Here is a 23072-nt window from a genome sequence, read left to right as displayed (position 1 = left end):
GAGCTTGTACTAGAGGGTTGGCCATGTCTTGAGTGTCTTGGTGTAGTCGGTTTGCCGAATTCATGTTTCCAAACTCAAGATGGGCAGATAGAGAGTTTTCCTTCTCCTCAAACCCAGGTGGTCCTCTTTGGGCACAAAAGACCTCATAAGACAATGTATATAAATTATCTCAAGAATATGAACTATTATGCTTATGATTCTGTAGCAAAGGCTCCCTTTTGGAATGCAGAAGGTGCCCCAGGAGAAGGAAGGTTCTGTCTGCTGAAATGAAGGGGAAGCCCAAGTGAAGTCAGGCAATAATGGCCTAGTAAGAACAGCCCTAGACTGAGTGACTGAAGCTTGGGAGACTGAGAGGCACTGAGCAAGGGTGAGAGCCTATCTCAGGTGCTTTTTTTTTTTTGGTCAATTGGCTTTAATATTTTTGGTTGTCTCATGTAGTCACTGGCTTTTATTTGGTCCGTTCTGATTTTCAAAGTTTGTTGCTTGGGTAAGCTTTTGTACCTCCTGTGATAAACTGTTAATTTCTCTTCTAATTCTTTCTCCCATAGCTTTCATTACTTTTCTAATTTTTTTCCTCAAGTACTCTCATTTCATTTATAAAAACATTTTAATTTTTTTGTTTTTTAAATTCTTGCTTCATCTCTTCTAGGAATTCTAGTTGAATCTGTGCTTGAGCTATGCTTCATTTTGAGGCCTTGGTTGTAGATTTTTGTAGTCATTCTCTTCTGGGTTTGTGTCTTGAACATCCTTGTCACAATAATAGCTTTTTAGGGGGAGATTCTTTTTTATTTGCTTGTTCTTCCAGCCTAATTCTTGACTTTAGACTTGATGCTAGCTACCCCAAGCTCTGTGGGCCACTCACTTTCCCTTTTAGTGCCTGTTTTCTTGTCTATGAAAGAATGAGGTTGAACAATATGACTTCCAAGGCCCCTTATGGGTCTTCCAGTCTGCGATTCTGTGCCACTGGTCCTTCCCACTGCCACTTCCAGACACTCCTTCTTTTGCCATCATCATTCACAAGACCTAGCTTCACACTTCCTTGAGATTCAAACTGCTGGATGGCTTCTTTCACAGCTTCCTCAGGGTCCATGTCAAACTCCGTAATGTTTTCTTGTACCACATCATCAAAGGTCTCCTGGCTGATGCGTTTGGCCATGTTGACTTCACACAGGCTTCTGTGATTCCAGTCCCCAAAGCTCCGAGGCGACGGGTCCCGCCTCACCAGCTCGCTTCCACGGACAAGGTTCGCAGGGTTCTTTTTCAAAGCTGAGAATTTTGTAGAAAAGTTATTTAATATTATTTTCTTTCCTTGAAAGAATTAGGTGGCAAAAAGATATAAAGAGTTCACACAGAAAATACTCCAACAAAGTTCAATAGTAAAGGGCACCTATGAAGAATAATAGAGGACCTTTCTTCACTAAAACCTACTGTTTCATTATCTATCTCATGCTATTCTATGTACTCTCATCCTCTTTCCCCTCATATTTATTTAAAAATTGACTCTGCTGTTCTATCCCTGGCAGTTTATTTACTTTAATGAAATCCCTTCCAGTGAATATAGGACGAGTTTAAGGACTAGTTTACACGTAAACTGATGCACCCTGTCTTCCTTTTTATGTAAGAGAGAAATACTTCTCAGGTAAATGAAACTTTATCAAAATGGAACTTTTGAAAGTTATCTCAGCATAGTGAGATTTAAAAAATCTTTAAATGATTTATTAAACATATTTTTTTGGCAGGCTGTTAATTCCTTAAATTTTCTTTTTGCTTTTGTTGGGTTTTTATTTTTCTACTAGGTAGGTACGTTTGTATTCTTTTCACAGTGAAGTGTGAAATATAATGTTTTCATGAGCTTCCTAAGGAAGATAATCAGTCAAGATGATCTCTTAGCGGTTCTGTTCTTTGATGGAAATTGTGGTGTAATAGAAAGTCTCCGGACCAGAGTTCAAATCCCAGACCTGCCATTGACTATCTCTGTGACCTTGCCAAAGTCACTTATCTTCTCTAGGTATCAGTTTTCTCATTTGCAAGATGTGGAGGTTAGAATAGGTGTCATTGCTAAGGTCGCTTCTAGTTCTAGGTATGTGAGCCCCCTTCTCCATTATTATCTTGGAATTTTCAGAAAACATAAATTTTCACCTCCAATTCCTTAAATAGCTTTCCTTAATCACGATAATAAAATAATAATAATGATAGCTAACATTTAAATGGCCTTAAGATTTACAAAAACATTTTATTTACTATTTCATTTGAGTCTTATAGCCTCTCTGTGAGCTAGGTGCCACAAGTATCATCATTATCCCCATTTTACTGATGAGGAAACAGAGGTGCGGAGAGGTTGTGAGTAGCTTATGATCACACAGGCAGTGTTCAAGATGGAATTTGAACCAAGGTCTCATGTAACTCCAAGCTTAGTGTTCTTTCCATCTACTGTATCATGTTCTAGTTTTTTTCTTTGTTTCTTTGCTTTTTTATGACAAATTTAGTAATAATATACTTTCAAAATCTGTGAAGTTGATTTTCTGAATATATTGTGTCATGAAAATGATGAGTTTTTATTTATTTTTCCCCTTTATCTCATCTTCTTTTACTGCAATTTTAATGATTTAATATGTATTTTTACTTTCTATTCATAACAAGTTTTAAAGTTACTGAAGCATTTAAAATATTCTTTTATTTGTCCTGGTGATTCCACTGCTAGTCACATGCCCCAAGAATGTCACTGACAAAAACAAAGTCCCCATGTATATCAACATATTTGTAGCAACACATTTTTGTGGTAGCAATTACAGAAAAAATTGGAATCAAAGTAAAGCCCACTGATTGAGGACTGGCTAAAAAAATATAGCATATGGATGTAATGGAATATTACTGTGTGGCAAGAAATGATGAACATGATACAGAGAAGCATGGCAAGACTTAGATAAACTGATGCAAAGTGAAGAAGGTGGAGCCAGGAAAACAAAAACATGAGGATGCCAACGGTGTAAATGGAAAGAACACCAACCTCAAACCATCTGAAAATTTATGTTGTAAATTTCTAAAGAAACAAGCGGCCCCAAAGAAAAGTTATTAACCTTCCTCACTCCCTTTGAAAGGGGTAGTCCACAGGTGTGGAACATTGTATATAAAGTCAGATTTTTAGAATGTATTGATTCATTTTGCTGATTTTTTTCACTTTTCCTCTTTTAAAAAAATTCTAAGACTCTCTGGTAGGAAAAAATACAGAGGGAAATCTAGGTGGTATAGAAACAAAAGAGATCAGTGAAATCTATTGAAATATACTTTTTGTTGATGTCTTTTATCTTTTTAGCAGTCACACCTGAAAAAGAAAACCCTTGTTACTGAAGTCTTTTAAGCAATGTAACTACTGTGTGGCTTAGAGAAAATTTCCAAGGGAAAATTTATCATAGACTTTTATAGCTCCAAGGCATTTTAGGGATCATCTAGTTCAATTCCCTCATTTATAAAATTAGAACCTTGTAGACAGCTTGTCTTTCATCCAAGAAAGCACATAAAAAGGGTAGTTTCTTGAATTAAAAAAAACAAACAAAAATCTCACTAATACTAATTGCTTAAAAGAGGTACAGACTGTATTCTTTGGAATTTTGTGAGATATTTCTTTTTTATGTTCTTTTTTTAAAAATTAATTTATTTTTAGTTTTCAGCATTTACTTCCGTAAGATTTTGTTTTCCAAGTTTTTTCCCCCTCCCTACTTCCCATCCTAAGATGGCAAGCAATCTGATATAGGCTCTACATATACATTCATATTAAATGTATTTTCACATTAGTTATGTTGTAAAGAAGAATTAGAACCCATGGGAGGACCCATTAGAAAGAAGAAACTAAAAAAGAGAGCAAATAGTACACTTTGATCTGCATTCAGACTCCAAAGTTCTTTCTCTGGATGTGGATAACATTTTCCATCATGAGTCTTCGATCCTTGCATTGCTAAGAAGAGGTAAGTCTGTTAAAGTTAGTCATTGCATAATGTTGCTCTTACTGTGTACAGTTTTCTCCTGGTTCTGCTTACTTCACTCAGCATCAGTTCATGTAAGTCTTTCCAGGTTTTTCTGAAGTCCGCCTTGAGATTTTTCTTAACTCATTTTTTCTCTGTTTCTTTCACCTTTAGTATTCATTTATCTTATTTTAGTGCTGGAGATTTGGCATCTCCCTCAGATTTCCCCACTCTCTTGCTCCTCTTTGACTTCTTCAAAATGTTTTCATTCCAGCTTCCTGAAAATCACCCTTCCAATGCTTTTCACTCTGACAGGAATAAGTGGTCCTTTCTCATTCTTTTCTCTCACAATGTGTATTATTTTCTGAAAGCCCATCATAACCAAAAAGTCACGTTATTATAAGTTTAAAGAAATAGAAAAATTAGAATAATTCCTCCACTCTTCTTTTTTGGTAGAAATAAATGAGGAAGGATGGAGAATTTTCTTACATTTCTTAGCATATTTCATGGAGTATATTTGACATGGTTGCTCTCAGATAGTTTTAATTAAATGTTAATTAACTCTTAATTTTAAAAAGTCCAGAAAATAAATATTCCTAGGTAATTTTTTTGTGTTTATATGAGGATTCAGGGGGGGAACAGTTTTCATATTTTAATTTCATAATTTTCTCACTTTTCTCTCTCTATTCTATGTTAATTGTCATTTTTATCCAAAACTAACCTGGCAAATTATTGAAAAATGTTAAGAGAGTAACACTGGACATGGTTTAGAAAACATTTTTGGGAGGAAAAGTATCTTAAACTGACTCTTTTTCAGCTAAAAGCATAGAAAAGTGAAATAAACTATCCAAAAAGATGATTTCTGTAGTAAAAATTGTATTGAATTACTTATAAAGGGTAGTCTTTCTCAATATTTCTTAAAGATAATGAATTCTCTATGATATTTTCAGTCTTTTGATTTTTTTTGACTAGTTTGTTTCTTTTTCTTCCCTCCAACTCTGCCCCCCCCTTTTCTGAGTGTCTTAATTTTTCTCAGTTGTCATGTGTGGTCTCCTGAGCTAGTACTTAGTACTCACATTCCCATACTATCTTTCCCCCCTCTCCCCCACATTAGTTGATGATTTTCTTGAGGTGATACAGCGAAGAAGATGGAAGCGAATTTATAGCAATATTCTATTTTCCACCCACACCCTTCTTTTTTGTTTCCATGTCAGAATTCACCAGGAAACATAATTCTTTCCTCAAACTCCTTAATTAAGAAATATTGTTAAAGTGTTGCAGAAATAGAATAATACCCTCTCTTTTGTGGTTGTATGTGGAAATCTTGAGGAAAGATGGGAAGATGTCAAATACTTCAGCAAGTTTCAATGAATAGATTTTTTTATATTAATTTTAATTAAATCAAATCAGTCATCTTCCTTTTTTATAAAACCAAAAAGTAAACTTTCTTGAGTAATTCTATTTCTATATTTTTAGTGGGGGGAGGAGCCATTTTCATTTTTTTATTTATCTAATTTGGCCTTATTATTATTCCATATTTTAAGGGATATTTCCCTTAGAGAGCTTTAGATAAAATGTCTGGGAGAGAAAATATTTTGACTAATTGCTTTTCAATGAAAAGAATTCAAAATTAAAGACATCTGTCTGAGAGGTGTTTTTTCCAAGTATAAGATTCATATAAAATTGTAGAATTTTATTAGGATTTGATTTTTTTGTTCTTTTTTTATGAGCCTTTTACTTTCTTAACCTTGGGTAACTTGTTCCTTTGAATATTCTCTCTTCTTGCTTTCTCTGCACTATCTATTTTCCTGAGGTGACCAGTGAGGCAAAAGACTAAGCTTAGGCTAAACAGGAAGCATTTCCCACCCCACCCTTCTTTACTGTAATTGAAATTGATGACTCTCACTATCTTATTACTTTCTCTCAAAGAAACATTTCTAAAGCTTATTAAATAATGTTGCTCCAAGATTGTAATACGGAGATATTTATTTTTGTAAGTGGAAATCTTAAGTGAAGATTGAGAAGTTATAAAATTCCTTAATACTTGAAGAATTTATGATTTCCATCAGAGATAACAGCCTTCCCTGGCTGTTGGTTAGTGATCATGGATAAAAAACTTCATCATCATGTGGTCAGTCATTTGGTGGTCTTTGTAATAGCAACAATAATAACTACCATTTACAAAGCACTAAAAGATTTGCAAAGAGCTTTATATAGGTTAACTCATTAGCTCCTCACAAAACTGTGGGAAGTAGGTTTTTATTATTCCTATTTTACAGATGAGGAAACTGAGGCAGAGAGAGACTTAAGTAACTTTGTCCAGGGTCACATGGCTAGTAAGTGTCTGAGGCTAGATTTGAACTCATGTACTCCCTATTTCTATGGTTGGTTTTTAGTTTATAGTCATTTATCCCTGGACTCCCATTTTTTCCCTTTCAGAATTCATAGAAAAATATAGATTATTTTCCTAAGATTATTGTTAGCTAAATAATATGGATAGTAGACCAGAATATTTTCTCTTTTTTGGGTGTTAATCTTGAGGAAAGATGAGAAAATTTTTTAGTGATCTCAGTTGAATCGCAAGTTTTTTAATGTTAAAAAGCAAATATTTTCAGTTCTCAAACCTGATGTTTAAACTGTTTTGAATTCTAAAGAATTGTTGGAAACTCATTCTGCCTTTCATTTGTCTTTCTTATTTAATGAATATGTGACCTTGTGCATGTCGTCTGACCCCATTGGGTTTTACTTTTCTTTGTTTTTAAAATGAATGAGTTGGGCTAGGTAATCTCTAAAGTCAGGCCCAGCTCTAATTCTATGTTTCTGTGAAAAATTCAGGGGAATAAACTTTTCCCTTATATAGAGCAACCCTCTTACCTTGGTTTTCCTTTCCAAAGTGTCCTCCAAGCAGGTATGTTTCTGAATGAAAGAGGTAAAATAGTCTCCAAACTAGCAGGAGATAGTTCTTTTTTTTTTTAAAATCATTATTTATTTATTTAATATTTTTAGTTTTCAGCATTAATTTTCACAAGAGTTTGAATTACAAATTTTCTCCCCATTTCTACCCTCCCTCCACTCCAAGATGGCATATATTTGATTGCCCCATTCCCCAGTCAACCCTCCCTTCTGTCAGCCTACGCCCCCCCATCCCCTTTTCCCTTACTGTCTTGTAGGGCAAGATAGATTTTTATGCCCCATTGCCTGTATATCTTATTTCCTAGTTGCATACAAAAACTTTTTTTTGAACATCTGGTTTGAAACCGTTGAGTTCCAAATTCTCTCCCCTGTTCCCTCCCCACCCACCCTCCCTGAGAAGGCAAGCAATTCAACATAGGCCACATGTGTATCATTATGCAAAACCCTTCCACAATACTCATGTTGTGAAAGACTAACTATATTTTGCTCCTTCTTATCCTATCCCCCTTTATCCAATTTTCTCCCTTGACCCTGTCCCTTTTCAAAAGTGTTTGCTTTTGATTACCTCCTCCCCCATCTGCCCTCCCTTCTATCATCCCCCCTTTTTTTATCTCCTTCCTCCTTCTTTCCTGTGGGTAAGATACCCAATTGAGTGTGTATGTTATTCCCTCCTCAGGTGAAATCCAATGACAGCAAGAGTCACTCATTCCCCCTCACCTGCTCCTTCCCTTCCAACAGAACTGCTTTTTCTTGCCACTTTTATGTGAGATAACTTACCTCATTCTATCTCTCCCTTTCTCCCTCTCTCAATATATTCCTCTCTCATCCCTTAATTTGATTTTATATTTTTTAGATATCATCCCTTCATATTCAACCCACCCTGTGCCCCCTGTGTGTGTGTCTATACATATATATGTATATTCCCTTCAGCTGCCCTAATACTGAGGTCTCATGAATTATACACATCACCTTTCCATGTAGGAATGTAAACAAAACAGTTCAACTTTAGTAAGTCCCTTATGATTTCTCTTTCTTGTTTACCTTTTCATGCTTCTCTTGTGTTTGAAAGTCAAATTTTCTATTCAGCTCTGGTCTTTTCACTGAGAAAGCTTGAAAGTTCTCTATTTTATTGAAAATTCATATTTTGCCTGGGAGCATGATACTCACTTTTCCTGGGTAGGTGATTCTTGGTTTTAATCCTAGCTCCATTGACCTCTGGAATATCATATTCCAAGCCCTTCAATCCCTTAATGTAGAAGCTGCTAGATCTTGTGTTATTCTGATTGTGTTTCCACAATACTCAAATTGTTTCTTTCTGGCTGCTTGGCAGTATTTTGTCCTTGATCTGGGAGCTCTGGAATTTGGTGACAATATTCCTAGGAGTTTTCTTTTTGGGATCTTTTTCAGGAGGTGATTGGTGGATTCTTCCAATTTCTATTTTACCCTCTGGCTCTAGAGTATCAGGGCAGTTCTCCTCGAATTTCTTGGAAGATGATATCTAGGCTCTTTTTTGATCATGGCTTTCAGGTAGTCCAATAATTTTAAAATTATCTCTCCTGGATCTATTTTCCAGGTCAGTGGTTTTTCCAGTGAGATATTTCACATTGTCTTCCATTTCTTTGTTCCTTTGATTCTGTTCTATAATATCTTGATTTCTCATAAAGTCACTAGCTTCCACTTGCTCCAGTCTAATTTTTAAGGTAGTATTTTCTTCAGTGGACTTTTGGACCTCCTTTTCATTTGGCTAATTCTTCCTTTCAAGGCATTCTTCTCCTCATTGGCTTTTTGGAGCTATTTTGCCATTTGGGTTAGTCTATTTTTTCAGGTGTTGCTTTCTTCAGTATTTTTTTGGGTCTCCTGTAGCAAGTCATTGACTTGTTTTTCATGGTTTTCTTCCATCTCTCTCATTTCTCATCCCATTTTTTCCTCTACTTCTTTTACTTGCTTTTCCAAATCCTTTTTGAGCTCTTCCATGGCTTGAGACCAGTTCATGTTTCTCTTAGAGGCTTTTGATGTAGGCTCTTTGACTTTGTTGACTTCTTCTTACTGTATGTTTTGGTCTTCTTTATCACCAAAGAAAGATTCTAAAGTCTGAGTATGAATCTGAGTCCATTTTCACTGCCTGGCCATGTTCCCAGCTAACTACTTGTCCCTTGAGTTTTTTGTGGGGGTATGACTGCTTGTAGAGTGGAGAGTACTTTGTCCTAAGCTTGAGGGGTTGTGCTGTTGTTTTCAGAGCTATTTCTACACAGTAAGCTCTGCCACCCCAGTGTTCTACCTCCCCCAAGAACCACTAACCCAGACTTTGACTCAGATCTTAAGCAGGCTCTGCACTCCTGCTCTGATCTCCCACTTAATTCCTCCCACCACGTGGACCTGGGGCCGGAAGCAACTGCAGCTGTAGTTCTGTCCTCAGAGCTGCACCACTTCCACTGGCCCAGGGGCAGTGGCCGAACTCCAAACTCCTTTCACTCTGTTCCTTTCGCTCTGTCCCTGCAGCTTTTCCCAATAACCTTCTCTGTTGTCTTTGGTGTTTGTGGGTTGAGAAGTCTGGTAACTGTCACAGCTCACTGATTTAGGGTGCTAGGTCCTGTTCTTCCCAGCTCCCAGTCTGGTTGGTCCAGGCCTCGTCCAGGCTGGGCTCTGCTCCACTCAGCTCCCAGGTCCGTGCAATAGACCTTACCCAGCGAGCATCCAGGCTGTCCTGGGCTGGAGCCTTGCTTCCCTCTGCTATTTTGTGGGTTCTGCAGCTCTAGAATTTGTTCAGAGCCATTTTTATAGGTTTTTGGTGGGATCTGGTGGGGAGCTCACACAAGTCCCTGCTTTCCAGCCGCCATCTTGGCTCCACCCCCAGGAGATAGTTCTAATATCTAGAATAGAATAGGTAGGAGTTCTAGTATCTAGAAATCTTGGAAAATAGGTTTTCCTGTAAAGTTTTGAGAAGCCTGCTTTAATTAACAGGTATTTAGAATTGCTAGCATTGTTGGCATACAATGAATAAATTCCTTACACAGAGAACTTCTAAATAGTATCTGGATCTTTTATATACTCTTAATTTGCTAGGCAAATACTGTATTCACAGAAAATATAAAAATAAGCTTCATTCTAACTCATCTGAACTATCACAAATACAGAATTCAAGAAGTCAAAATGAATTGAAATCTAGTATATTTGGCAAAGCTATGGAAGTGAATCAGATTACTTACAATTTTCGGGTAACTATGATTAAATAATAATTATTTTCATCATTTTATACGATCAATAAATTTATCATAAAGAGAATTTGACATTACAGATTTATAATGGCATATGTTTGATGGTATATGGTATATTTTATCTGAGGCATAATCTATCAACCAATAAACATTTATTAAGCACCTACTATATACCAGACACTGTGCTAAGTGCAAGAATAATTGAATACCCAGTGAATTCTATACTATCCACATACATAAGGATTCAGAAAATCATTGGAGTTGAGAGTTAGAGGAAGGGACCTCAGCAGCCATTTAGCCAGGAAAGGAATCCCAACTATAGCATAGCCAGCAAGTGGTCATTATCCAGCCTCTATCTGAAATACTCAGAGGAGGTAGAACCTACCTCCTTTCCAGGGAGCCCATTCCATTTGGGGGCAATTCTAATTAATTATTAGAATTTTTCTTTCTAATATCAAGTCTAACTTTTGCCCTTTTTGCAACTTTCACACTTTGCTCCTGGATTTGTCCTCTGGGGCCAAGCAAAACAACTCTAACTCCTTAGAGGCAGCTAGGTAGTACAATGGATAGAGTACTAAGTCTAGAGTCAAGAAGACCTTAGCTCAGATTTGGAGTCAGATTTATTAGCTGCGTGAACTTGAGTAAGTCACTTAACCTCTGTTTGCCTGTTTCCTAATCTGTAAAATGGGGATAATAATAGCACTTACCTCTCAGGGTTGCTGTGAGGATCAAATGAGATAATATTTGTGGAGTACTTAGCACATAAGGGGCACATAACAAATGTTTCCTTCCTCCCTCCCTCCCTCTCTTCCTCCCTGCCTTCCTCCCTCCCTTCCTCCTTCCTTTCCTTCCTTTCCTTCCTTTCCTTCCTTCCTTCCTCTCCTTCCTTCCTTCCTTCCTTCCTTCCTTCCTTCCTTCCTTCCTTCCTTCCTTCCTTCCTTCCTTCCTTTCTTCCTTCCTTCCTTCTTTTTCTTCTCCAGGCTGAACATGCCAAGCTCCTTTAACTGCTCCTTATATAACATCAACTTAAGGCCCTTCACCATCCTAGTTCTTCTCTAGACACTCTTTATCAATGTCCTTCCTAAATAGTGGCACCCAGAACTGAACACATCAGTACATATGAGGTCTTACAAGGACAGGGAATGACAGGACTGTCACCTCTATTTCTGGAAGCTATGCCTTTCTACTATACTCCAATTTTGCATTAACTTTTTTAGTTACCACATCATGCTGCTAACACATACTGAGATTGTGGTCCACTAAAACCCCCAGATCTTTTCTAGAAAAACTGCCTAATCATGCCTCCCCTGTAATAATCTACGGTGATATTTTAATCCCATGCTGTTTCTTGCAAGCTTCTGAGTTTGTCCTTTGCCCCAGTGGGTGAGGAGTCAGAGGATGACAGTGACATAGATGTAATCTATGATCTAGGATTCCTTAAAGAGGTTTGCTCTTGGGGGCTGACCCAAGAGAATAATTTTCTCATTTGTCTTTTTATATCCCAACCCAAGAGGTCACTACAGGAACACCTTCAAATGTACTTGTGTCTAGATTTTCACAAATGTGGGTAATTGAATCCTAAGTTTTCATATAAGCATTCAGCGTAACAAATGAAAAATGACTAGAGGAGATTTTTTTTCACTCCACACAAAATACCGCATTCAAAAATGATACACAGGAGGCCATAAACAGATCCATAAAACCAAAGGCCCTCATAGTAGTTCCTCTTGGATGGGAATGAACTCAAGAGTTACCAAAAGGACAACACCCAGATGTTTCAGTTAAACCTCAGATTTCCCAAAGGCATCTGTACAATTTTTACCTAAGTTTGTAGTACTCCTTGTGGTTGCAGTTGTCTATGGAGGACAACCATGCTTTAAGACTATTAGATGAACAAGACCATTGAACTGCTGCTGTCTGCATACTCACTGTGAGAGATGACAAGGTCCAGATCCCTTGCTTCTCTTTGTTGTGGCTTTAACCATCACTGCTCCTCTGCTATGGGGCCACATGGCAATTCTATTCATTTTCCAAGAGGCTCGCTAATCAGGAAACCTTTTTCTCTTTCTAGGAGGTCTGATCCATGAACTCAAATGTCAAAATCATAATCATATCTGTTCCCCAGACCCAGTTTTGGGATTACTTTGAGACAACCACCAAAGCTGATGCTGCCCAAAAGATTTCCTTTCTTTGCTAGATTTTAGGATCTTGCTGTCTAGGGAATTCCCTTCCTCTACATTGGTGGTCAGGGTTCAGGAACATTGCCCATGGAGTCCCCTCCTGGGCCACTCAGGCAGGCATCTTCCTTGGGCTTCTCCAGTTGTCCTAACTGTGGCTATCCCTTCATCTGGGAAGTCTACTTTCAAGCACTCTCTTCTGTGGCAGTGTGGGTGAGAAAGCTATAGGCAATCCCATGTAGCTACTACCATTTGTTTTTGCTCCATGGCCCCAGTTAACATTTCCTAGGGAGATGAGACTTTGAGCATGCTCAGGCTTGCTCTCACGTACCCAAGAGTACAGCTCTGCTCTGGTATACCCTGTTCCATTCTCTTAATAAAGAAAAGGGTGAAAACCAAGAGTGACCTGCCCACTGTGTTTCATAGGCTGACAAAGTGGAATGGCTCCTCTGATGAGAGTCCTTTCTCTCTAGAGTCCCACCCAACCAGCCACCTTGGGGAAAACCCTGGTTACTGGAACTGGAAGCTGCGTTTATTTTCTTTAAAAAGTGTTAATAGCCATAGCCCTATCTTATAAGCAAAGATATTCTCAAAAGACTGTCCCAGGGCAACTCTCTCCATGAACCCTCCTCATCCTCATATTAACCTAAGAAAACATAGTTAGAAAAGTAAACGTGTTGGGGTGGGGGGGGGCTACCCTAACAACCTTGTACTCTAAATAAAAATTATTCTGCGGTTATCTCAAACTTTTTTGGAGCAGATAATCTGGAACTGTTGTAGTTGGTGAACAAAATAGTGATTAAGATGAGATATCTTCATGAATTAATAAACAGAATTCTAGGAAATTAGTATTTGACTTTGCACTAGTTTCTGATGTCTCTACAAATCTGTTCTTTTTCAGGTCCAAGTTTACAAGGGACGTCATCTGGCACAATCTCAGAACTGTCACCTTGCTGTGAGGATGAACCTAAGAGTGAAGATAACAGTAAAAATAACTCAGGAAACTTTTCTCACAGTGTAAGTTCAAGAAGCTTCCAGGAAACAGACAAGCTGCATGCGGAAGTAAGTAGTTCAGAGTGAGCTTGCCCAGTGGTTTATGTACATCAGCGGTTCTGAAACCTCTTTGGCATGATTTTGGTGGAGGAGCACCTCTGCAAACCACTCATTCCACCTTCTTTTACTTCCTGACATAAAATTTCATCAAAATTAATGAGAATGGGGCTGCTTTTGATAAGAGCAAATAGTTTGATATAGGAGCCTTATTAGATATCCCAAGGCCATTTTACATTCATGTCAGAAAATAGGTAACTATTGATGATCATATTAAAGACAAGTATAACAAGATCAGCTCATAAGTTGCTTGGAGGACCATCAGTGATTCCAGTGATCCCTTTAAGAACAATTGATATAGACAGAAATAAGTCCACAGTAAAATGAGTCAATGATGGTGCTTTAGCACCTTGAAGAAGAGTAACTTCAGAATTGGAAGGAAAGAACTTACTGGATATTTGAATATTTTAATTTATGATAGAGATGGAAAATATAAAATGATGTCAACAACTTCCTTTATTACATCAATTAGTTGGCTTAGTTCTTTGCAAACATTAAAATACCATGCAACTGTTGTTATTTTATTAATAATGTCTCAATTAATCATTAATTTTCCAGTACTTTCTGGGTGCATTGGATTGCATTCAGTGTTGTATAAATCATTACTTTTTAAATTAATATTACGTTGTCTTTGACCAGAACTCTCCAGACCAACTGACATTTTAAAATTGTCTATTTTCCTTCATTTAATTCAGGATTTGCCTCCATCTGCTAGTGAGTGTGGTGATCCCTCTCTTCAGAACACTACCACCACTTCAGGATTACCTCTGAAAACACATGGTGGCTTGGCCACAGCTAAGGTTAAGCCTTTTGCATATGACAGTAGCCTCAATACTGGATTACTGCTGACTCCTTCCCAAGAAACATCGAAACACATTCCAATAGACTCAACTTCAAAAAGTTACTTAGATCCTTTGGGGCCTTCTTGTTTGGATGCCAAAGGAATATTTCACCTTCCTGATGCTGTCACATCTGGATCTGCCATTTCTATTTCTTTAGGGGCCAAATCAAACCACAAAACCCTGAGAATTCACAATGATGAGTCTCAGGCCAGAGATGCAGCAATAGCAAACCCTCTGTCACAAAACATGCTAAACAGAGAACCCATAGTAGTAGGTAAGTCATGTTCACCTTTACCAGAGAAACCCTCATCTGGATCACGAGTTTCATGCTCAGCTTCAATGGGCATGACTGGGAAGACTCAACTGGAAACATCACCTTCAGGACTTAGCACAAGTAGTTTACATCAGGTGACAATCAGACCTCGGACATACTTTTCTACTAGTAGCTATTATAGCTGTGGGGAAAAGCATGGAACTTGTGTAGATGAAAGTGAGAGTGGGAAAAACCAAGTAACTAGAATGGTCACAGTTAAAGAGAGCATCGTTACTGCTAGTCCTGGAGAGTCCTTAAATATTTCTGGAGCATCTTCTAAAACCCTCAAGAAGAGGAGCCTAGAAGGGATGAGGAAGCAAACTCGAGTAGAATATAGTGACACCAGTAGTGATGATGAAGACCGCTTAGTTATAGAATTGTAGAGACTCTAGAAACAGAAGGGTTATATTATAAAAGAACACAGGGAATAGAATTACCTAGAAACAAATGCCACTGACTTGACAGGAAAACTGAATTTCTCTTATGATGCACCTTAAGATTAGAAAAAAAGCCTTGGATGCTAGAGGCCAAGTTATGGCAAAAGGCTTACTGCCTTCCACTGTATAGCTCTGGGTGACATTAGTGTGAACGAAAGGCAACTTTGCTTCAGCAAAAGTAGTCATGAAGTTATTGTTTCTGAATAGAACCTGTAAATATTCTCTGTACCTTAACTCCCTGCTGCATTAAGACTGTCTTTATCTCCCTTCTTTCCTTTCTCTTTAGAGTTTTCTTAATCCTTTGTTCCCTAGAAGGGACTCTATGACTGTTTACAAGTATCAAAGAAGTCTATAAAATGTTGATGGATCACCTTACTTAGTCAGTGAGGGTCACTTTAGAGGTGGGGAATATAAGGTACACTATTCCTGGTGTAAATGTGTTTAGAGATAGGATTTCTGGATAATTGAGTCTTGTAAAATGGGTATCATGGATTTAGAGCTGGAAAGGGGCCTTAGAGATCATCTAGGATCATTTGATCCTCTTTGTTTTACAGATGAGGAAACGGACCTAGAAACATTAAATGACTTATCTACTCTAGACAAGTACCCTAGTACATCCTAAGTGACAGAGCAGGGATTCAGACACAGGTCTTCTGACTCCAAATGAAACTGTTTCCACTTTAACACACTCCCCCATTACCGAATATAAGCCAGTTCTGGATAATTACATTCATTCAGATTTACACAAAACCCTCAAGTTTGGCTATGACAGCTAGCCTTTTTAGTGGGAGATGCAAATATACTCCAAAACACATATGACACTATGAAATAATGATCATTTTAAAATGTTGCACAAATGACCAATGCTCATTTATGATCAGATGATACAACCATGCTCTGCTTCAGCGGCTGGTGCCTTTTCTACTGAGAGCTTTAAAAATCCTTGGTTTTGCAGTACTTCTTAGAGAACACCAACATTTAAAAGCTAATTAGGACAGTTTTCTGCAATGAGATTTTGGGGGAGTTGGGGATAATATCATAATGACTCAGTGATTCTATTTTTGTCACATTGTGGTCCAAACAATTTAAATGAGAGGGTTATATTTTTGCCAATATCCAAAGCTTAAATCAGTGCCCTGTTCATATAGGAGAAAAGGCTTTTTAGATTTCCTCCAATAGCATGAAGGATACAAAACTAAATGGAGTTTGATGCTGTTTTAAGTTTTAGTCATTTTATTTGAAAGGTTTACTATGAATTTTACTATGAATTAAATCTCAATGTATTAAATAAATCAGACTAGAACCAGATTAAAATTTTTTAATACTCCTAGCCATAACATGACTCAATGAATAAAATAATAGGCATATGCCACTCAAATCTCCTAGATTTACTGTATTCTTGGTTTCTCTAGTTTAAATGGTGTAGAAAAGAGGTTTGCATTGCTATGTTATAATTTTATACTTGCCTTTGGTATGATTTTGTACAATTTTGATATTTATATTGTATGATCTTTTGGGTTTTTCTTGTAATGATGCTTATATTGCCCACTTATGCTTCAGAGGAAAGACGAAAATGAGAAATATCTCATGCATCTGATGGTGATGTTACAATGGGTCTTAGCCCTTGTCTAGGTATGGTCAACTTTGAATCACCTTCATTTAAATAAACTACTTTTAGGATTACCTATGCCAGCTTTCTCTGTTACTCAGATTGTATGTACTGTCAGTTAATGTGTACTTAGGGAAGGCAAACTAATTTCAGTACTAGCTAATAAAAAACATAATTGGGAGATCATTATTCATATGACCTTGGGCAAGTCATTTAAATTCTCTGATCTTCAGTTTCCTCATCTGTAAAATTAGGAGGTAGGACCTTTAACCTCCCAGCCTGAGACCTGGGATCCTATGATCTGGAACTATTTATGCTTAGATGCTTTAAAGCTGGAGCTTTAAGGCTCCCTCCATTACTACATATTGAAACCCCTCCATGCCTTTCCATCCTGTAAAATTCTCATCCATATAATTTCATAAATCCTCCACTGACTTGGAGGCCCTATGGAGTAGCAGCATAGCAGCTGAGCCAGCCATCTATTGTATTTTGTTCTGTATCCTTGCCTGCATCATTTCAAAAAGTTATCTTGCTATTTTTTAAATCCTTCACCATTTCAAAACCAAATATGATTTTTAGATTATCTGGTCAAGCACTGCCTGCTTGTCCAGAAGGGCTTTCTTGTATGCAGCTTCACAACAGCTGCTATTGTCATTCTTTCTAAAGTTACTTACCATCTACTCTGTATTTATCTCCTGTGTTCTGATTTATATACATTGTCTCCCCCCTTAAAATATAAGCCTCTTGAGGGAAGGGACCATTGTGTTTTTTCTTCGTGTCCCCAGGCCTTAGCACAATGCCTGGCATATAATTAAGTCCTTAACAAATGCTTGTTGATTGATTGATGGATCTTCTATAATCTTCCCTCAGTTAGCATGAACAATTAAAAGTTGACTATTTTCCAAACATGACTTGAATGGTCTTGAGAAATGCCAGAGTGGACATCTTTGATGACTCATTCAACAGGAAAGGCTGGTTCTTACAGAGTTAAGTACCCCAGCAAAGAAGATCCTCTTTGTCCTGAAGACATTGCCATAGGAAGAGAATCAGAGTTCCTTTTTGAACCCATTCTACTTGGTCTTCTAGTGAGACTCGGTTAGGTAGCTGGGCCAGAAGTACAAATATTATGTCACCAAATGGTAATGACTTCAGGACAGAGGTAAAAAGTCATTGTTCCATTAGCCAGCTTTGCCAGCTGCCTCTTGGCCCATTCCTCAAGGACAGGTATCAAGAATGTGTTCCAGTAATTGAGAATTCAGGTTGCATTTTAAAAATTTGTTTTCTCTATTGGGGAGGAAGAGGAAAAGGTTCAGAAAAATACACATAGGTGGCCCATTTGGAAACATTCTTACAAGTGTACCTCACTGTGTACAATGTACTTCTGAAAAGCTATGTTTAAGCTGATTTTTTTTTGTAAATCCAATTATTTAAAATACTGTATATGGGGGTGTTGTAGAGAAGGGCTTGTTATTTAAATTTTATGGTGAATTCCTTTTTGTAAAGCATTCTTTTGTAAAAATGAATAACTACTCTAATTTTTAAAATCTGGGTTTTCCTGGTTTTGTAAATCTTGATTTTCATATATCAGTTTGCTTAAAGTAGAATGTATCTGTATTTGCATTGCTGACAGACATATTTTAATGGCATATAGCTGAGCTATAGCCTCAGTTTTTGGTCATTAAAAAATTAAAATTTTTTCAGCTATATTTGACTGACATGGGTGATTATGACCAAAATTTGATGATAAGCACCCAGGTTTAGTCAGTCTAGGACTGAACCCCCACTCAAAACCTTTTCCATCTTGGTGGGAGCTATTTGCCAGAGCTTGCACTCTTCTGACAAAGGCTTCTAGAACTCAGGCTTACCACCCCGCCCCACACCCCAAAAAGGCATGGAAGGATGGCTTCAGTGGGAGATCTATAAATCAGGGATCCGTAAGTAGAAACAACCTCCTGATAGTGAAGACAAAAAAGCAGGGGAAAACAGAGTCTATGCCTAGAACCCTGAGTTGAAAACTCAACATTATTCGTGACTTTCAGTCTGATTCTAGGGAAGTAACTTAGCCCATCTGGACACTGGATGAAATGGAGAGCAGCTTTTTATTTTGTCATAACTGTCCAGATTCCTGAAGGATATGATCAGGGGTACTGCTGCTACTGATGTGATTATGTAACCCTGGGCAAGCTATTTTACCTCTCTCTGCCCAGCCTTCTCCCTGGAAGAATGAGGCTTAGGCACTTAAATAGACGAGCTTGAGATCTAATTCCAAATGGCTATTACTCGCATTCCTATCAACTACTTAGAATGAATCTATGATTTATTATTGTTATTTTTTGCCTTGCACTTTACATGAGATTCTCAGTGCAGCAGATGTTCGTAGTGAGAGAAATTGTGACACTGTTATCGACTTCTGGCAAAATTGAGTGCGGCAGAACAGGAAATGGTTAGCTTAAACCTACATTGCTCCTGCAGCACATATGTCACCCATCTTTATTACAGTCAGTTGTTTTCCTCCATAGTTTTAGTGAGACACTCTAAAGATTTTTTAAAAAATTCTATACTTTGAACACAGAATTATTTCTCATGGCTGTCAGAACTCATGAAGCATGGAGTCAGGTCTTAAGAAAACCTTGTGTGAGAGATTTCAATCCCATATTTCAGCAGTATTGGTGTAGTTTGTGTAAAATGCAGTTGTTAGGAACAGCATCATATAGTGTATAGAGTGCTAGGTCTGAAGTAAGGAAGAGTTGGGTTCCAATCCTATCTCCGACCTTTACTACCTGTGTGACAAATCCTGTCACTCTTTCGAGTCTCAGGCAACTTTCTAAGACTTATTTACTAAGTTACATACCAGTTTTGTATTGATTCACAATGCATAGCTGGCCCTGTTGAGTACTGGAAAATTTGAACACATTTTTGCACCCTTAGAAGAAATTGTTTGGGTTGGGGATGGGGAGACAGCCACTTGGAACCTCAAGAAGAACAATTGTTAAATGTGCCAGTACAGTACTTGACTACAGTCTGTTGATTGTTCAGAATCAGGGAAGCCACTGACTTTTTTGCAGATTGTTGGAATTTATTCATCTTTATATTGTTAAATTATTTTGTTTTTATAAAATAAAATTGGAGACCAAAATGAAACTGTGTGATAAGTCAAGATTTCAGTGCCACAGAATTGTTGTAAAGAATTTTTTGTGATTAGTAAGCATTTGTTTACTTATCAGCGCTGGCTAGTTGACCCACCAAACAAATTGTTCCCCATTTTGTGTTTGAGATTATTCCTTTCTGAAGTGTACCAGGGGGTTTTATTCCACTACATCTCTCTCTCTCTCTCTCTCTCACACACACACACACACGCACACGCATACGCACACACGTTTCATGCTTTTCAATTTAGACCTGAGTTTTAAACAATTTTTCAGTGTAGCTGTTTTCGGAAGCCACATGAGGGCACTGTCGACAATAGAAAAACACGGGCTTATATCCATTGTGGTTAATGTTTATTTGACAATATTCATATGATTTGGTAATGATGCAAAGCATTTTTAATTTCAAAGGGTTTCTTGTAGACAGACTTCCTTTTCTTTTTTGGGGGTAAGATTAAATTTAATTTACATGCCCACAATCTTAGTCCATCTTCCTGCCTTTTAAAAATCTCCTTTGAAGTGAACAGCGATGAAAAAAGGATAGTGTGAAGCTGAGGAAAACCAAATCTAGTCGTTAATTACTGAAGGGCATTGATAGCCTTTCTTCCAACTAATCAAACTCTCTCCAATAATAATCAGTTAATCCAAGAAGGAAATGCATCCTTTGTTTCTTCCTAATGAAAAACATTTCTGGGGTAATCAGCTCCACCTCCTGTTAAGCGGCGGGATTTCCTTGCTTAGGCTCTAGGACTATAGGATGTTTGTGGGGGAGGGAGAGGTTATGGGGTGTGTGGCCAGGGAGGGGGTTGGTGCGGGGTGATCAGTTCCTTCAGTCAAACTTTGCTCTTTGTTAACTAACATTCCATGCTGGGCCACCACCTCCACACATCTACCAAACCCAAGGGAATGTTCTGTGGGCTTTTTTTTTTAAGTGAACGTAATTGGATCTCCCAGAAAACCATACTCAGGGTTTCATGTTGAGTCACAAACTATTTCCATCAGTGTTGCTTTGAAAGGGCTTCCATCCTTCTAGATTACAAGCAAATGAACTGGGCAGCACCACCAGCGGCTCAGAGAGCAGGTCTCAAGTCTCCTACTTATTTACAGCCTGTTGAGCTTTGCTCCACAAATGCAAAGGTCTCACTCTCAGACATCTGGAAACTTTGCTTCCAGCAGGGACAGCTGCCTCTTGTTCTTAGCTGTCTCCCCGCTGCACACTAGAGGCAAATCCTGCATCATTTATGATTGATCAGCAGAGGATTAGCCTATTGCAGTTTTAGCTCATAAATAGGTGAATTGTTTTTCAATTTTAACCCAGGAAGAAAAGCAGTCCTTTAATATGTGGAATGGTGTACCCAGGCCTTACTGCTGATGGGAGGAGAAGTCTCTGCCAACTATGCGGACCACATTTACAAGAAGCAATTCAGCAACTTATCAGGCCTTCTTAGTTTGTTATAAACAAAGGTCAAGAGAACTGGATTGAGTCTTTTAAATACAAGGGAAGCTGATGTGCATTAGAGCCCTGGTTAGATCTGTTTGCTCTTAGAGACTGGCTCTTCAGTTCTTCAGTAAGGTAACATTCTATTAAACCTACACACAAAAACCTCTGTGTCTCTGGTCTCCTGGTTAAAACTGAGAACTCAGAAATAAAGCTAATGAGATATCCAGGGATCAAGTACTTTTTAGAAGCCAAAAAATTGTGGCATTAAGATGTTCATTCCTTCAGCAAGCACTTATTAAATACCTACTGTGTACTCTGGTTCAAAGGGCATTATGATAGGCACAGGAGGGAAAACTAAGTTTAGATAAGACTTTCATTCTCCTTTAGAGCTGATTGACATAGGGTTAAAGCAAAAACCATGTAACATAGTGTTACATGAAGCACAGAAAACCACATTATCTGAAGAACCAAAATTGTGTTACCCAAGGACAATGGACAGATGAATGGTGGATCTAAATAGGCTGTAGCATATTACCGATGAAGAAATTGTAAATATGAAAGTTATAAAAGCTATCCTCAAAGAGATGTCTGACCTGAAATGGTGGTGAGCTTGATAGAATGAGAATGAGGGATAATTGATTGACAATCTATGTGCTACATAGCACATAATACATCCATGTAATGTCGAGAGATCTGGATGTCCCATGGAGGATTTATGGGAGGACTTAGACCAGAGTTGCCCAGATGAGAATGTGTGGATAGGAGTACCTGCATCTGTGAGATCACAGATCCATTGTCTTGGATGTGAAGTCTCGGAAGGTTTGTGAGGGCCCACATGTCTCAGACAGAGATCCAGAATGGATTCATGAGAGATGCTTTGCCTCAGGGTTCCAGACCTACTTCCTAAGATTCAGAGATTGGGAGTGAAGTACCTGTTCCATGTTCAGGGTTTCTTTTAGAACGGAGTTCCCTGCTGCCTCTACCCAGAGTCTCTACCCTTGAGTCCCCAGTTTTTGGAATGACAAGTGATAGAAGCAGATACCACTATCACTGCGCCTGGATCTGGGCTCAGTTATCACAGGATCCTGGAAGTCAGGGCTTTACCCCCAATCTTGTGGCCTGGCAGTCAACACCTTGTGCTACTCACATTTCTATGTTTAGTCACCATCTGCTCAGGGGAAATCCTTTCCCCCTGCTATCTCTTCGGTACTTTCATTCAGCTCAGCTTTATTCCTTCCATGGTACATAGTTTACCCTCTGTCCCCTCATTTCATCGTGTTCTCTGGAATCCCAGTTCTATTGTTAATAGGTTCCCTTTCCTCTTAAAAATTTCTTTGTCTCACATTTTTTCAGCTTTCTGTTGTTCTCTGTAATAGGGTTCCCTCCTGAAGACACTCAGTTCTTAGACATTGCCAGCATCTGGTGCTTTTGAGAGGGTACTCTCTGATACTCTGGGTCAGGAGGAAAGGAATTGACATCCTCATTGTGCCTCACTGTTACTTTCAGACTATTCCTTTGCTCCCATCCAAATCTTTTTTCCTTTCACTCCACCTGTTAAGTATAGTCTTCAATGTTCCCATTCATAAATTGCTAAAGGTCTGTCAAATCTAGTCACTCCCTGCTTTATTGGGAAAAATAAACATTCAGTAGTGTACTTCCTCTTCTCTCTTATTCCATACCTCAAAATCCTTCCCTGCTATCTCGTATTCTTTTCTTTTTTCCAGATTCTGAAGAAGTGACTTTTTTTTTGTCAAGGCTAACATAGAACGTGCCCCTTCCCTAGGTTCCCTCCCTTTCCATCTTCATAAGGAACTTGCCCCCTGGATCATCTCTGTCTTCTCTTCAGTTTCTCCTTACCTACCGGATCCCTTTCTTGTAGCTGCAAACAGATACAGTTCTCCCCATCTTCA

At 38.2% G+C, this 23072-nt stretch overlaps 1 protein-coding gene across 1 annotated transcript in view; it reads left to right on the top strand.

Annotated features, from left to right (window-relative positions):
- Positions 1–15460, top strand: part of ZNF831 (zinc finger protein 831) — a 52082-nt gene extending 36622 nt beyond the window's left edge. The window contains exons 4-5 of the mRNA XM_036752787.1: positions 13166–13326; positions 14070–15460. Of these exons, the coding sequence (XP_036608682.1) occupies positions 13166–13326; positions 14070–14912 (1004 nt within the window). The 3' untranslated portion in view covers positions 14913–15460. The remainder of the gene's footprint in view (positions 1–13165; positions 13327–14069) is intronic.
- The last annotated feature ends 7612 nt before the right edge of the window (positions 15461–23072 follow it).

This window comes from Trichosurus vulpecula, chromosome 3, assembly GCF_011100635.1.
Source record: "Trichosurus vulpecula isolate mTriVul1 chromosome 3, mTriVul1.pri, whole genome shotgun sequence".
Taxonomy (NCBI): Eukaryota; Metazoa; Chordata; class Mammalia; order Diprotodontia; family Phalangeridae; genus Trichosurus; species Trichosurus vulpecula.
This window is presented reverse-complemented; position numbering and strand designations above follow the sequence as displayed.